The sequence below is a fragment of the Perca flavescens genome, chromosome 5 (assembly GCF_004354835.1).
Source record: "Perca flavescens isolate YP-PL-M2 chromosome 5, PFLA_1.0, whole genome shotgun sequence".
NCBI lineage: Eukaryota > Metazoa > Chordata > Actinopteri > Perciformes > Percidae > Perca > Perca flavescens.
In genome coordinates, this window is record NC_041335.1 from 18,304,225 (window position 1) to 18,316,287 (window position 12,063).

At 39.6% G+C, this 12,063-nt stretch overlaps 1 protein-coding gene across 9 annotated transcripts; it reads right to left on the bottom strand.

The window, feature by feature from the left end:
- Positions 1-440: 440 nt before the first annotated feature.
- trafd1 (TRAF-type zinc finger domain containing 1) lies at positions 441-11,597 on the bottom strand. 9 transcript variants are annotated; one of them, XM_028579034.1, is made up of 12 exons: positions 11,522-11,597; positions 10,554-10,602; positions 9,676-9,811; positions 9,048-9,101; positions 8,505-8,940; positions 7,177-7,473; positions 7,035-7,099; positions 4,504-4,764; positions 4,070-4,208; positions 3,473-3,683; positions 2,291-2,348; positions 441-1,552 (listed from the first exon to the last, which is right to left on the bottom strand). In XM_028579034.1, the coding sequence occupies exons 2-12, from the start codon at positions 10,586-10,588 to the stop codon at positions 1,514-1,516; spliced, it is 1,731 nt and encodes a 576-aa protein (XP_028434835.1). In that variant the 5' UTR covers positions 10,589-10,602; positions 11,522-11,597; the 3' UTR covers positions 441-1,513. The 9 variants fall into 9 exon arrangements, with proteins under 9 accessions (XP_028434835.1, XP_028434838.1, XP_028434839.1 ...); XM_028579037.1 differs by lacking the exon at positions 11,522-11,597 and adding an exon at positions 11,420-11,503; XM_028579038.1 differs by lacking the exon at positions 11,522-11,597 and adding an exon at positions 11,308-11,363.
- Positions 11,598-12,063: the final 466 nt, after the last annotated feature.

Genomic DNA, 12,063 nt, shown 5'->3' on the forward strand with positions numbered 1-12,063 from the left:
CCAAATACTGTCTAGTGCACTACCCTTAGTATGCAAAACCATGACCATTTTGAGGTCCAAAACATTTCATGGAGCTTTTTGTATGTATGCATGCTCATGCTCAAATGGCCGCAGGACATACTAGAACCCTGAACCGCTGCGTCGAGGACTGTGCCTCTGTATATGGGCGCCTGCTCTACCAGGTGAGCTACCCAGGTGCCCGCAACAAACCTTTGCTTGATCCTATTGTGACTGAAAAATTGCCCATTGCAACATCAAATACAATGAAAGTAGCAGGATTTGTGTTCTCAAAGCACGTCTGCTCCTCTGTGGCATTTCTCATCTCTCACAAAGGGCACCAGGTAAGTTTTAGTTAGAGTTTTGGTACCATGACTGGTAAACCGAGGTGAGCTTGATGTATAAAGATGTATGAAACACTGACAGAATACAAACTGGAGCCATGAATGTCCTCATTAAACATTTAATAGCCACACAAGACAAAGAGCATCAAGACAGTTGTTCTTAAACAGGAATAGTCAGCCATGTGCTGCGAGTGCCCACAGTCCAACCACAACAACAAACACCACACCAGGAGATTTCACTCATTATTTGCTCCTCACTAGTTGAGGTTGATGAGCAGATGTTAATCAGGAAAATGCTCTGGTGTTGGCTTTAGTTAAAAGCGGTTGGTTGTCTATCTTACAGTATATGTATTGCTAAAGTGGACCCTATGTTACACACAAAATACTTCTTATGAATCTTAAATCCTATTCAGAGGAGCAGCACACAAAATTGTTCATACTACTTAAAAGAAGATTGGACAGGAGACACTGCTTCAAAAGCAATTTTATCGTAACACCACATATATAGTTCTATAGTTATGATTTTAAAAAATCAAAATATTACTGAAGAGTATAAAAAGACAAATGTTCAATTATACAGTTTTGTTTTTTTCGTGGTCCAAGATGCATAAATTTATCAAATCTATTCCTCAAGCCCTTTTTCTCAAAATAATCTATCAAAGTGCTTTAGGTTACATAAAGATGCAGATACCGACAGGAACACTGTGAAAGACCCTGAAAGAACTGACAAACGGGGGTGAAAACTAAATGTCCTTGGCTGAAGTAACAAGGTAAAGATTAAGTTAGACAAATGCACACCGACAAAGCCATGTGTCTGTTTGATCTTCTCAATAATACTAATGAGCCACGACACGACTTGTAGAGTAAAAAAAAAAAAAAACTAATCAAATTCAGCACAAATAAAATCCATTTTATAATTTATCTTTTGAGGCTAGATGTTAGACATACATTTGAAACAAATCTTGAAATAAAGCAGAATATGCATTAATACACCAAATTACATACTTCGATTTTAATAGTAAAACTCATTAAAATATAAACTGCAAGATAACTAATACTCAGACAGGCACTTATCAGATAGGTATGTGTTTTGTTTTCAAAAGTGTGCAAGAAGATACATGAAAAGCAGAGTAGCAGATTTGGTTTTTGCATTTCTCCATATGTTCCTGCTCTCACTCCTCTTGCTGCTCTTCATTCTGCTTCTTGGGCAACTGCAAATGGAAGAATACAATTGGAAATCCGTTTACAAGTGCAACAATGTGTTGAGTTGCCTTAAAGGTCCCATATTATGCTCTTTTTGAGGTTCATACTTGTATTTTGGGTTTCTACTATAACATGTTTACATGCTTTAATGTTAAAAAAACAAACTACTCTACTCTTCAGGTGGAATGTTAGTGTAACCTGAGTGTTCCCAGGTTATTTAAGCCTGGCTGCAGGGCAGCTCTATCTCTCTCTGCCTGCATGACGGTGTCTGCAGTTTCAGCTACTTTACTACTTTTACTTTAGGTACTTCACTTTATTTACTTTAGGTATAATATGCAGTATTAAACAATGAACAACCCACTAGAAGTGTGTGATGGCGTCTGTATCTGCAAAGACCCTGCCTTCTGCCTACATTTTCTTCTTATTTTTCTGTGTGCGGGACGTTTATGGGCGTCAGCCAATAAAAGCATGCAGGGTGTGCAGCTCGTTGTCATTCCCAACCACTTCACCCCTCAGCGTCTCATACCGATGCACAAGTTTAAAACCCCCACACCCACCCACACCCACCCACACACACACGCTTTAGAATGTATCCAGCGACTGATTCACTGCTTTGTTCGCCGCTACCTATCTCTCTGGCTCGCTGAGCTAGGGCCAACTTTGAACGCTGTGTTTGCAAACTGTAAGCGATACTTACAACATATTATACCTTTAAATATAAAACATTTTTTAAACTTGAAGGTTACCTTTGTCAAAGAGTTTCTTCTGTTCCCTCTCCCTTCTTTATTTTCTGGTAGATGTACTCTGGTGGACAAACACATTCAAATCAAAATATGAATAACATACTTTAACATTCTATTTACAAAAAAGCACATTAGTTACTATATGTAACTTGTACACGTTTCTGAAACTGTAATGTTCCATCTAATGATCATAAATGACCTGTAACAGTGTAAAGAACACTATTTTTATATAGTTTTTATTAATGCCTCTGCCCAGGTCTGAAGTCACAAAATGATTTACGGACGGTAGACTGCGCTACAGAACACACATTCTGACGGGTCACAGATTTCGGCTGAACACCGGATAAACCTACGTTAGTGGGTATGCAGGTAAAAGGTAGCAGTTGATGTCTGTATGTAGACCTAATTGTATTTTAATTTTATTTTAGAAGTTATCTGCTCTAGTTACAGCTGATACTGGGGCAGGGCCATCACAGAAAAGAAAGGGGGAAGTGAAAGACGACAAGCGATATCGACTCAATCTCGGTCGGGCTTTCAACAGATGGACACAATTATGGGACTTTAAATTATTCAAAAACGTTCCCGAATTGGCCCTCAGGTATATAATATGTCTATTTCATTCATAAAATAACTTTACAATGCGGGTTGTGTTGGTCGACAGTAGCGGACATTAAATTACGCCCCCCTTCCATTAAGCGTGGATGTTTTATTCCTTTTAGTCTGTGTTTGTGTTGGCCAACTATTTTCTTTTCCCTTGTCCCCCTGTACCTGTGTGAAGTGTCCTTGGGTTTCATGAAATGCGCTATATAAGTTATTACTACGTTGGTTTCTACAACAATCTCTTAATGCTTTGGCTCATGACACAGTGACAGTGATAACCAGTTAAGCTCACGGTACATCCAAAGTAGGCTAAGTTACCGTATGCAACAGTTGAAATGCATCGATGCATCAGTAACGTATTCGCTTATTGTAAATGAATGATTTTCTGTCTGAGCAAAATATTCATTGCGACTATATGACCTCTCGGTAACGCTAACTCGGTAATACAGCACTGTAAAGAAAAGACCTTTACGACAGCAGGTGTGTTAAAAACACTACTGCTTTTGTCCAAAGCAAATAGCCACTTTAAGTAATTCAAATGAGATTCAAAACTTAGTCTTCATATGATTTAATGATTGCTTTTACCCCTTTAGAGATGCAGAACCAGACTTGTCAGTGTCACCGAAAGATGAATGAGCCCCTTCTGCTTCCCTGCCCTGCTGAGTTCTGTTTTTTACAGAAGCATCACAGTTGGATGTCTTCCTTTGACTTGGTAGTCCAATGTAGCCTCTCTGCCATTCCCTTGGGTTTTGTCCTGGTGGTGTGTTTCTGTCAAAGTCCCCATCTGAGAAGTCAGCTATATGTGGAATAGGACACATAATGTGTAAATAAACATAAATGTACAAGGTGAATAGAAAACACTTCAACAAAATTTCCCCCAAAAAATCCACACAAACTATCTTTGTACGTGTCAGTTTTTTTTTTTTAAATCAATACACAACAATTACAAAAGCAGTCGTCACTGAAAGTCTTGGGTCTCAGGCTCCCTCCAACAATGCTAATTAAATTTGTATAAAAAGAAAATCACAAGTAAAACAAACTAAATGAGAATCTAAGACAGAAAATAGTGCAAGTTAAAATATAGGGTCATAGTTTGTGGTGGCTCTGAATTGAATACTAAATACTTTATCTAATCAAATTTTTATCAGTTTATTAATTTTCTAAATAAATTCTTTACATTACCTTGGGGATACATTCTCCTTTTAAAATCTGGAGACATCTGACCAACGGCGTCTTGAGCAGGGCTCAGTGGTTTTTTGACGGATGCTTTTGTTAGATTATTCAGTGGAGGGGCAGTCTGAGGACGCATATCACATTTGTCCTAGATATAAGAAAACACAATTAAATTGGCCATTAGCCATGATGCAATTACAAATCTGTCTATTTCTTTTTCTGCCACACTTTTGTTAAATATTCATCATTCATGAACACATATTCTGAAATGGTCATAACAGGCTGGTTGTGGAGCTCGATATAGAAGACATATTTGAAATATGTTTAATTGCCACATTTTTAAGATACCATAACTGGTCAAAATAATTTACTTTCCTCAAGGGCAACGAAATAGTCACTCAAAATGTGTCATTCATTTTACACCGGCTATCTTACTGACATACCTGATGGTGAAAGACGACAGCCTCCTCCAGAGCAACGCCACAGAATTCACACGGAATGACCACATCGCCCTCTAGTGGACTGGCTGGAGGACTGTAGGAGGCCGGGGAGACTGATCGAGGGAAAGTGGGGATGTTTGAAGCGAGTGTGTCAGGGACGTTGTGCATCAGCCCTGAAGCATTCCTGCTCATCCTGTCCTCTTTAGGTGGAGACAAGGGCTGCTTGCTGTAAGACGCAAAGGCGGAGGCGGGGCTGCATCCAGTCTGAAACCAATAGAAGAAAGGTATACAAAAAAGTTGAAGTCTCTGTGAAGTCAATAAGTCATCATTCGTGTCCCTAACTAGATGGAGATAACAGCCTCTTTCTTGTTCAAACAGGTAAAGGCTGTAACTGGACTGGGAACCGTCTAAACAAACAAAGATAAAGTAAAGTATGCAAATGTTTGAATGCCGTGTCACGTCTGACAGAAAAAAAACAGAATGCACCATGACAAAGCAAGTAGGTCACAGCAGGTCTGTCTAACATTAAGGGAACTTAAAACTGAAAGGAGGGGCTGGAATCAGGTTAAAATATTTCAAAACATCAGCAAATAATCCTAAATTCAGCAGGCAGAGTGAACAGGGTTTGTTAAGGCCGTGTTATGCTTTTGCGTCGAATCGACGGCATACCCCCGCAGACCCCTCTACGTCTATGCCGGACCCTAGGCCGTAGACTGATGTGCACCTCTCGAAAAAATGTAACTACACGTCTCAGCCGTGGCTTGGTAGAGTTGCATTTCCCCTGACTCATTTCCTGGTTCTCCTTCTCCATAAACATGAAATCAAGGAGAGGGTTAACTTTTCCTCCTAAAGATTTCCCACCTTGGTCAGAAAACACAGGGGAGACACTTTGTTTCTCTCACTATGACTCTAGAGTCGGTACTCGCTCCGAAGCTAATCACCGTCACTCTCTCACTTCTCCCTTGCTCTACCTATCTATGTACTGAATTGGGTCCAGTAGAGAGGGCAACGCAGCGGAAACCATGCCATCCCGGTCCAAATACAGGTCCTGGCCATTCTTGGGGAAACCGGCTGTTTCCAGAGGGAAATATCAGACAGCTAAGTGTTTTGTTTGTTTGTTTGTTTGTTTGTTTGTTTGTTTGTTTGTTTGTTTATATATATATATATATATATATATAATATATATATAATAATAATCTTCACCTTTATCACTAAGGCTTGTTTGGATATAATTTATAGTTCTGTTAAATCTTATCATATACAGTAGGTCTGGTATATCGAAGCTGTCCCCGATTGCCGTAATACCTACCGTTTTGGAAGATATTATTAATAAAGGTAGTCTATAGATCCGGTTTCCCTACACTGGCAGCAATTCCCGAGCGTCAGAGTTTTTTTTGCCTTTTGTCCGCCAGTCGTCATGATTCGGTGTAACAAAAGAACAACTACAAGGGTCATTAACATACTGATCAGCATTCACGAGGTGCTTTGCATTGACTATTTATGGTTAAAAATGGGCGTGTACAGGGCGGGATAAGAGGCTGATTCACGTACGCACGCTTGTAGGTAATCTCCAATTTATAAAGGGAACGTTGCTTACAGGAGTGTGTACACACGGTTTTATAAATCAGACTTTTTTTCGGCGTACGCCATTTTGGGCTTTTGGGTATTTTGCAGATATGATGCACTGACCTGGAATTGCCCTGGAGTCTGCCCTCCAGTTTTTCTCCAATATTATATGTATGTTTTACTTGAATATGGACATGCATTTCTTAAAGGAGAACTAGCATTACATTATGATGTTAGCGTTGTTATTGATAACAGGCTCTTAAGTTCAAAAACAAAAGGGTATCTGTCGGTTACCTGACTAAAAATGTTAACTACATGATGGACAGATAATATCACATAAACCACAAAGAAAAAGCTATGGAATCTGCAGCCTTTTTATCCTTCTTAAGGCATATATTGAAAAGAAAGAGCATGAAGGAGTACCTAAATGTGTATATAAAGACAATCCAATTACTTTTTGGAATATTTCTCCTGTTTTTCTCGCTTCCTAAAGTATGGTCTGCGCTGCCCTCACTACAAGAAAACCTTGTTTTCTGATAGCTGGAAGAACAACAGCCTTTAGAGGCATGGGGACATGAACTTCAGGTGACCATAAAAATCAGCAAGAAACTAAATTGAAGAGCTTTATTATCACTGAAAGCCGAGATTCTACAAGTCTATAAATGTGACAATCTTTTTTTAGGCCTCTTCTCAATGTATTGTTAATGTAGTGCTTTTGTCCATATCAGGATCATGTGAGCACAGTCACCCCTTTTTCTAGAGGGCTGATTGGTTTGTAGGCATGCGGTTAGTGGTTTAGATTCTACCATGCCTCATGATTTAACACAAAAGGATCCTTGTCAAAAATGTTTGTCTAAATTAAATTCATATCGGCCAATATCGGGTTAACCACTTATTCAGCAGGATGAGCCATGAGTCAACCCCCAAGAGCAACAGTGTAACCAAAAGAATAAAATGACATCTCTAACCTGATGCAAAATGAGGTCCTCTTCAGGAAACAGCTCTTCGCAAAACTCACAAGGAAGCATGGAATCTGTGGAAATCATTTAAAATCATTAACAAAAACTGACAACAGAATAACTCAAAGTACTCTAATCAACACTATCTTACCTGCTTGATCATGTTCCTGGACTGCACTTGTGCTTGTTCCTGTAGTGAAGTTTGGGAAGTTGTTGTTGGGCGGTGAGAATGGAGAGTTTACAGAGGTGTTAGACGTCTTCCCAATCTTGTGGTCCCAGATACCACTCCACAGGTTTCCCTCGACGCCTCCAGCCACTGATTCTCCATCACTCTGCAGGCTGAGGGCCAACATGTAGTCCAGGCCTGATGAATCGTCACCCAGTGTCAGCTCACTTTGTGGCCACGCACTACTGGTGCTGCTATTGAGAAAATCCCTCTGCCCCAGCACTACAAGAAAACGTGTATTATAGTTATTTCAGAAAACAATTTTAGCTGCAACTACAAGTACAGTAAAGGAGAAAAAAAGGACATTTAACACTTCGGGTCAAATTGACCCAATTTTCAATTTTTGTTTTATATCATAAAATATGGGATGTAGAAATAAGCGCTGAAAATGTGTAGAAGAAAAATTTTACAATTTAAAACGTTGAAACTTTCAAACTGTGAAAAAAAGGCTTCAAAAACGATTTTTTCAAGGTTGACGGGAAGACAACACAAGGGTTAAATGTTTTAGCATTTGTTGCGTTTAATGTTTTGACAAACCCCTAATGTTAAAGCCACAATATTAAAGTTTATTATCGCAGTTCAGGCAAACCATAACATTTAAATACACACAATAAAGGTTAGCAACATATGCAATGTGTTCTTTGGCCCTCTGTTAGGGATTACCTTGCCTTATGTTGAGCTAGCAAAATCTCTCTAAATTAATATAGGATATTTTCCAGGGGCATCTACTGCATCTCCTCCTGCCTGCAAAACTAATTTCTATAAAGATGGCCTTACAAAGTTGAAAGTAACATTTACAGTGAGATATTTCTGTGTGACTCGAATTTTGAGTGATTTTTAACAAGATGTAAAGCTCATGTCAAATGTTGTGGTACTATAGAAGAGTTGGAAGTTTAAAAAGGTACTCTGTGGGGGTTTTGACCACTAGTGGTGCTTGGAGCAATGTTTTTACACGTGTGTAACCCAGTTTTGTTTGTATCGTATGGGAAAGGAAATGCATTCGACATGTCTGTTACACCTCATGGATGCAAACAATGTGTTTTGGTAAGATACACTTGATGTAAACATAACTTTTGTTTGTTCACAAGAAAACTCCACAGGGCACCTTTAAGTTGCTTTTATGGTCCTTTAAAGCTACATTGGTACATTTTTGGCCAATAATGATATATTCAACTAAAATAATTGAGCTGGCTGGGCATTTTTTCCCCCCCCAACAGGAAATGTAATAATCAATAGGTATTTGATAAACTCACAGTGGCTAAATGTATTCCTCGGGGCAGTATTCTTCCAGTCTCCTGGGCCTTGAGGTCCCCTTGAAGTGTTATATACCCTGGGATCGAATGGCAGGGGAAACGCCTGTTGTTCCGCTGCACTGATGTTATTATTCTTTGGGCCTCTCTCTTGGGCTCTTAGGAGGTTTCGGATGGAGTGGGCTTCAAACCATGCCCCTGGAGCCTGTGGTTCTACTGGACTGTGACTTGTCCGGCTGTTGTTCCTCTCTTGGGGCGGTGCAAGACTTCCACATAAGACCGGATGCACAGCTTGTTCCCTCAACATTACATTGCATTTGCAGAATGCGCAGGGCTCAGTGCGTGTACCGCAATAATCCTCATGTTCTTTGGACTGACAGAAAACTATCTCCAGTTCACAGTATTGGCACGGGACCAGCCGCTGAGAACATTCAGAGCTCTGAAAGAAACAATTGTAAGGAAGCACAATTTGAGGATTTACGAAAGATGGCTGAGCATCAATAGGGAATAGATAAATAAGAATAGGGAAATGTTTTTCCGAAATACCTGGTGAACATCAACATGATTCTTCTCAATCTTCAAACCACACTTGCATGTAATCTGAAATGAAAGGGAAAATGCTTTTAAAATTGCAATTCAGTAACAGTCTGACATTAGTTTCTTGTTAGCCTTTTCTTTAGAATGAGGTTTGAGGTTACTGACGTGCTTTTCGATTGACACAGAGGCTGCATTTGCCAGTTTATAGTTGGCGTGTTAGAAATAGCATCAGTAACTGATATTGACAATACATATACTTTATCCTAAATCAAATGGATTGTTCAATAAGCAATAAAGCACAATGAGGTGTTGCATGTAGTGAATTAATATAAGGCAGAGTCAAAAATGTCCACAACATACAATAGTTCCTCCCACAGAGTCTAGAGTTTTACTGTCCTTTCCTGATCCCTTATCGCACGGATACTTACTCAAGATAAATAACTGAGATATTACAATCACAAGTTTACTGGTTTCTGGGTTTGGGACAGATTAACTAATGTTCACACATATTGATTGGCTTTTCCAGGCTATGCAGATAACTGTTTCCACTTTTTGGTACTAGGCCTGCCCTTTAAAGCAACACACATCTACTGCAGGAATTATGTTAAAGTCTCCCATACTGCTGTTCAGATGTTACCTGAGTATGTTCCTGCTGTTTGTGCTCCTGCAGATCTGACCGGGGCACTGGCTCCTGGCATACATCACACAGTGCGATGTTTCTTCGGCAGTGGATCTCATGGGTAGTAAAATTAGCCTCTGGAATGTCATGTTTGCTAGGAAGGTAAAGAAAATGATGAAAACCTGTTTTCACCACCATATCAAAATGATCACTTGTAGCGATGTGCCGGGGCTTCGGAGCGCGTGTCGAGTAATCCAGGAAGTTTTTTTCCGGTGTTGCGTCGAAGACTGTTCCCCAGTCGAGATCATTTAGACAAATGGTGTCATTGATGATGCCCGAAGCCCTAACACAGTTGAGAAATTATTGTTCCTGAATAAAATGAATAAAGTCTCCCCTCCTAGTTACACAAGCACATTCACTGCCTTGGACTTGATTTGTACTTGATTAAGTTGGTCTTGACTGCAGCCCTGCAAATATTGCTCCTCCTGCCATTATTATGAAACAATTATTTACCAAAGGATTGATTACACACATTTGATGGTTACTCACAAGACAGATACAGTGATGTTGTACAAGCATAGGCCTACTTGTCAGAAAATAGACAATATATTGATAGTCTATAAATGAATTACATCAAAATTGATATATTTGTTTTCATTGTTGACGTTCATCATTCCCAAGCCCTTACTGGCGCAAAATACCGTCCATCACGGATGGTTGAGATCATCTGTAATATATCTCCCTGTTTTACACTTGTTGACCAACGGGTGGTTTTGTGTGCACATAAAGCCTCAAGAAATGAACTGTTTTTACCAACCAATTTGCTGAAAAGCTTCAATACTTCGCAAAGCTTCATTGGCTTGTGTGTACAATGTATATACCTTATTCATACTTACCAATTTCCACAGAACTGTGTATTTTCATCTGCCATGGCTTTACCGAGGCCTATGGACAAAGTGTAACGTTAGTTATTAATGACACAAAATAGCTTGACTGACATGTAACGTTAGGAGAAAGTGACACTGTTTTGGCGAGCTTTACTGATGTTTATAAAAAAGGAATTTGGTTGAGTTCAACACGTTTACAGTTTCGTTGACGTCTAACGTTTACGCAATTAAATAAAGTTACTTAATTGTTAAAACAGCCCCATGAATAATCAGGGCTAACGTAGCTAACGTTAAAGAGTACAGGTAGCTAACGTCACCACTGTTAAATGACTGTTAACAAATGAGAGACTGGTTGACAGCTCTTACGCTTTGCTCACCCAGTGTTTCCAGGCATGTAACATTAACGATAGCTAACGATGGCCTGGATTAACCGTTAATGTTAGTCAACAAGCATCTCGAACTACCTCAAAATGTTGGACAACGTTAGCAGTGTTGCCTTTAGCTATCTAGCTACGTAGCTTAACATTAAATTCCTTGTTAGCAACCACCACGTAGCGTTGATTTAGCTAGCTAACGGTAACCTAACTAACTTAATACACTCCTTACGTTAAGTCGCTAACGTTAAGGATAATAATGTGGCGCCCAGTCCAAGCCTGACAGTCGTTGTGATGTTACCGTTTGTCAATTAATTCACCTCTGTAGAAAAGTAAACCCGATTACGACAGCTATTTGATATCTCGGAAAACAGTTCGTTATTTCCTACTTGCTCTGTACACACACAGAAGTGATTGTACCCCAAGCGAGGCCTCTCAGGCTGTCTACGTACACATCGGTTCCGGCAACTTTAAAATGAGCACGACCAAACCAAATCCTACCATAGCAATTGATAATTCCACTCTATTGCGTCTAAACGCAACATAATTGTGATCTGAATTTGTAAGGGACATGCATATTTTGAGGTTAATGGTTAAAGCTACCTGTACGTCTTTACTCAGGGCATAATATACTCGGTATCTCAGTCTCCAGGAACGATTTTGATTGGTTGAGTAAACACCGTGCACTTGTAAAAACGTCTCGGGTGACACTCCTGCTTTTTTATTTCTATCCAATATCTTATTTTACTAACACAGCTTCTAAAACTGTGATAAAGGTGTCAGTGATATATACAGAAATGGCCTTTTAGCAAACAAGTGCTTCGACCATATAATGTAAAAAAAAAAATAGGCACCGACTCCGTCACTATATGTGTTTTAAGTTCCTGTCTACATCGGAAATCGGGATTTGCCCATTGCTAACCTGCTACCTGTGATCGCCTGTTGATTGACCTGCGCATGCATTTGAGCAAATATCTCACTAGTGTATGATATAACATAAAGTGCGAAGGACTGTCAGCTGGGAGAAAATTATAGACTTTCTTCCGAAGCGGTCTGGCAAACATCAGCCGCCGATTTACGCATTTCTCCTGCACAGCTCTGATGTGCGTCGGCTAGTCATATGCACTGTAATATTATATGGTGAC

Excerpts from the sequence above, each read along its gene's own strand:
- trafd1 (XM_028579034.1), bottom strand. The coding sequence starts at position 10,588 with ATGGCAGATGAAAATACACAGTTCTGTGGAAATTG. Across the intron at positions 4,765-7,034 it reads AGGACCTCATTTTGCATCAG|ACTGGATGCAGCCCCGCCTC; the intron begins GTTAGAGATGTC and ends TATTGGTTTCAG. Across the intron at positions 1,553-2,290 it reads GAAGAAACTCTTTGACAAAG|TTGCCCAAGAAGCAGAATGA; the intron begins GTAACCTTCAAG and ends TTCCATTTGCAG.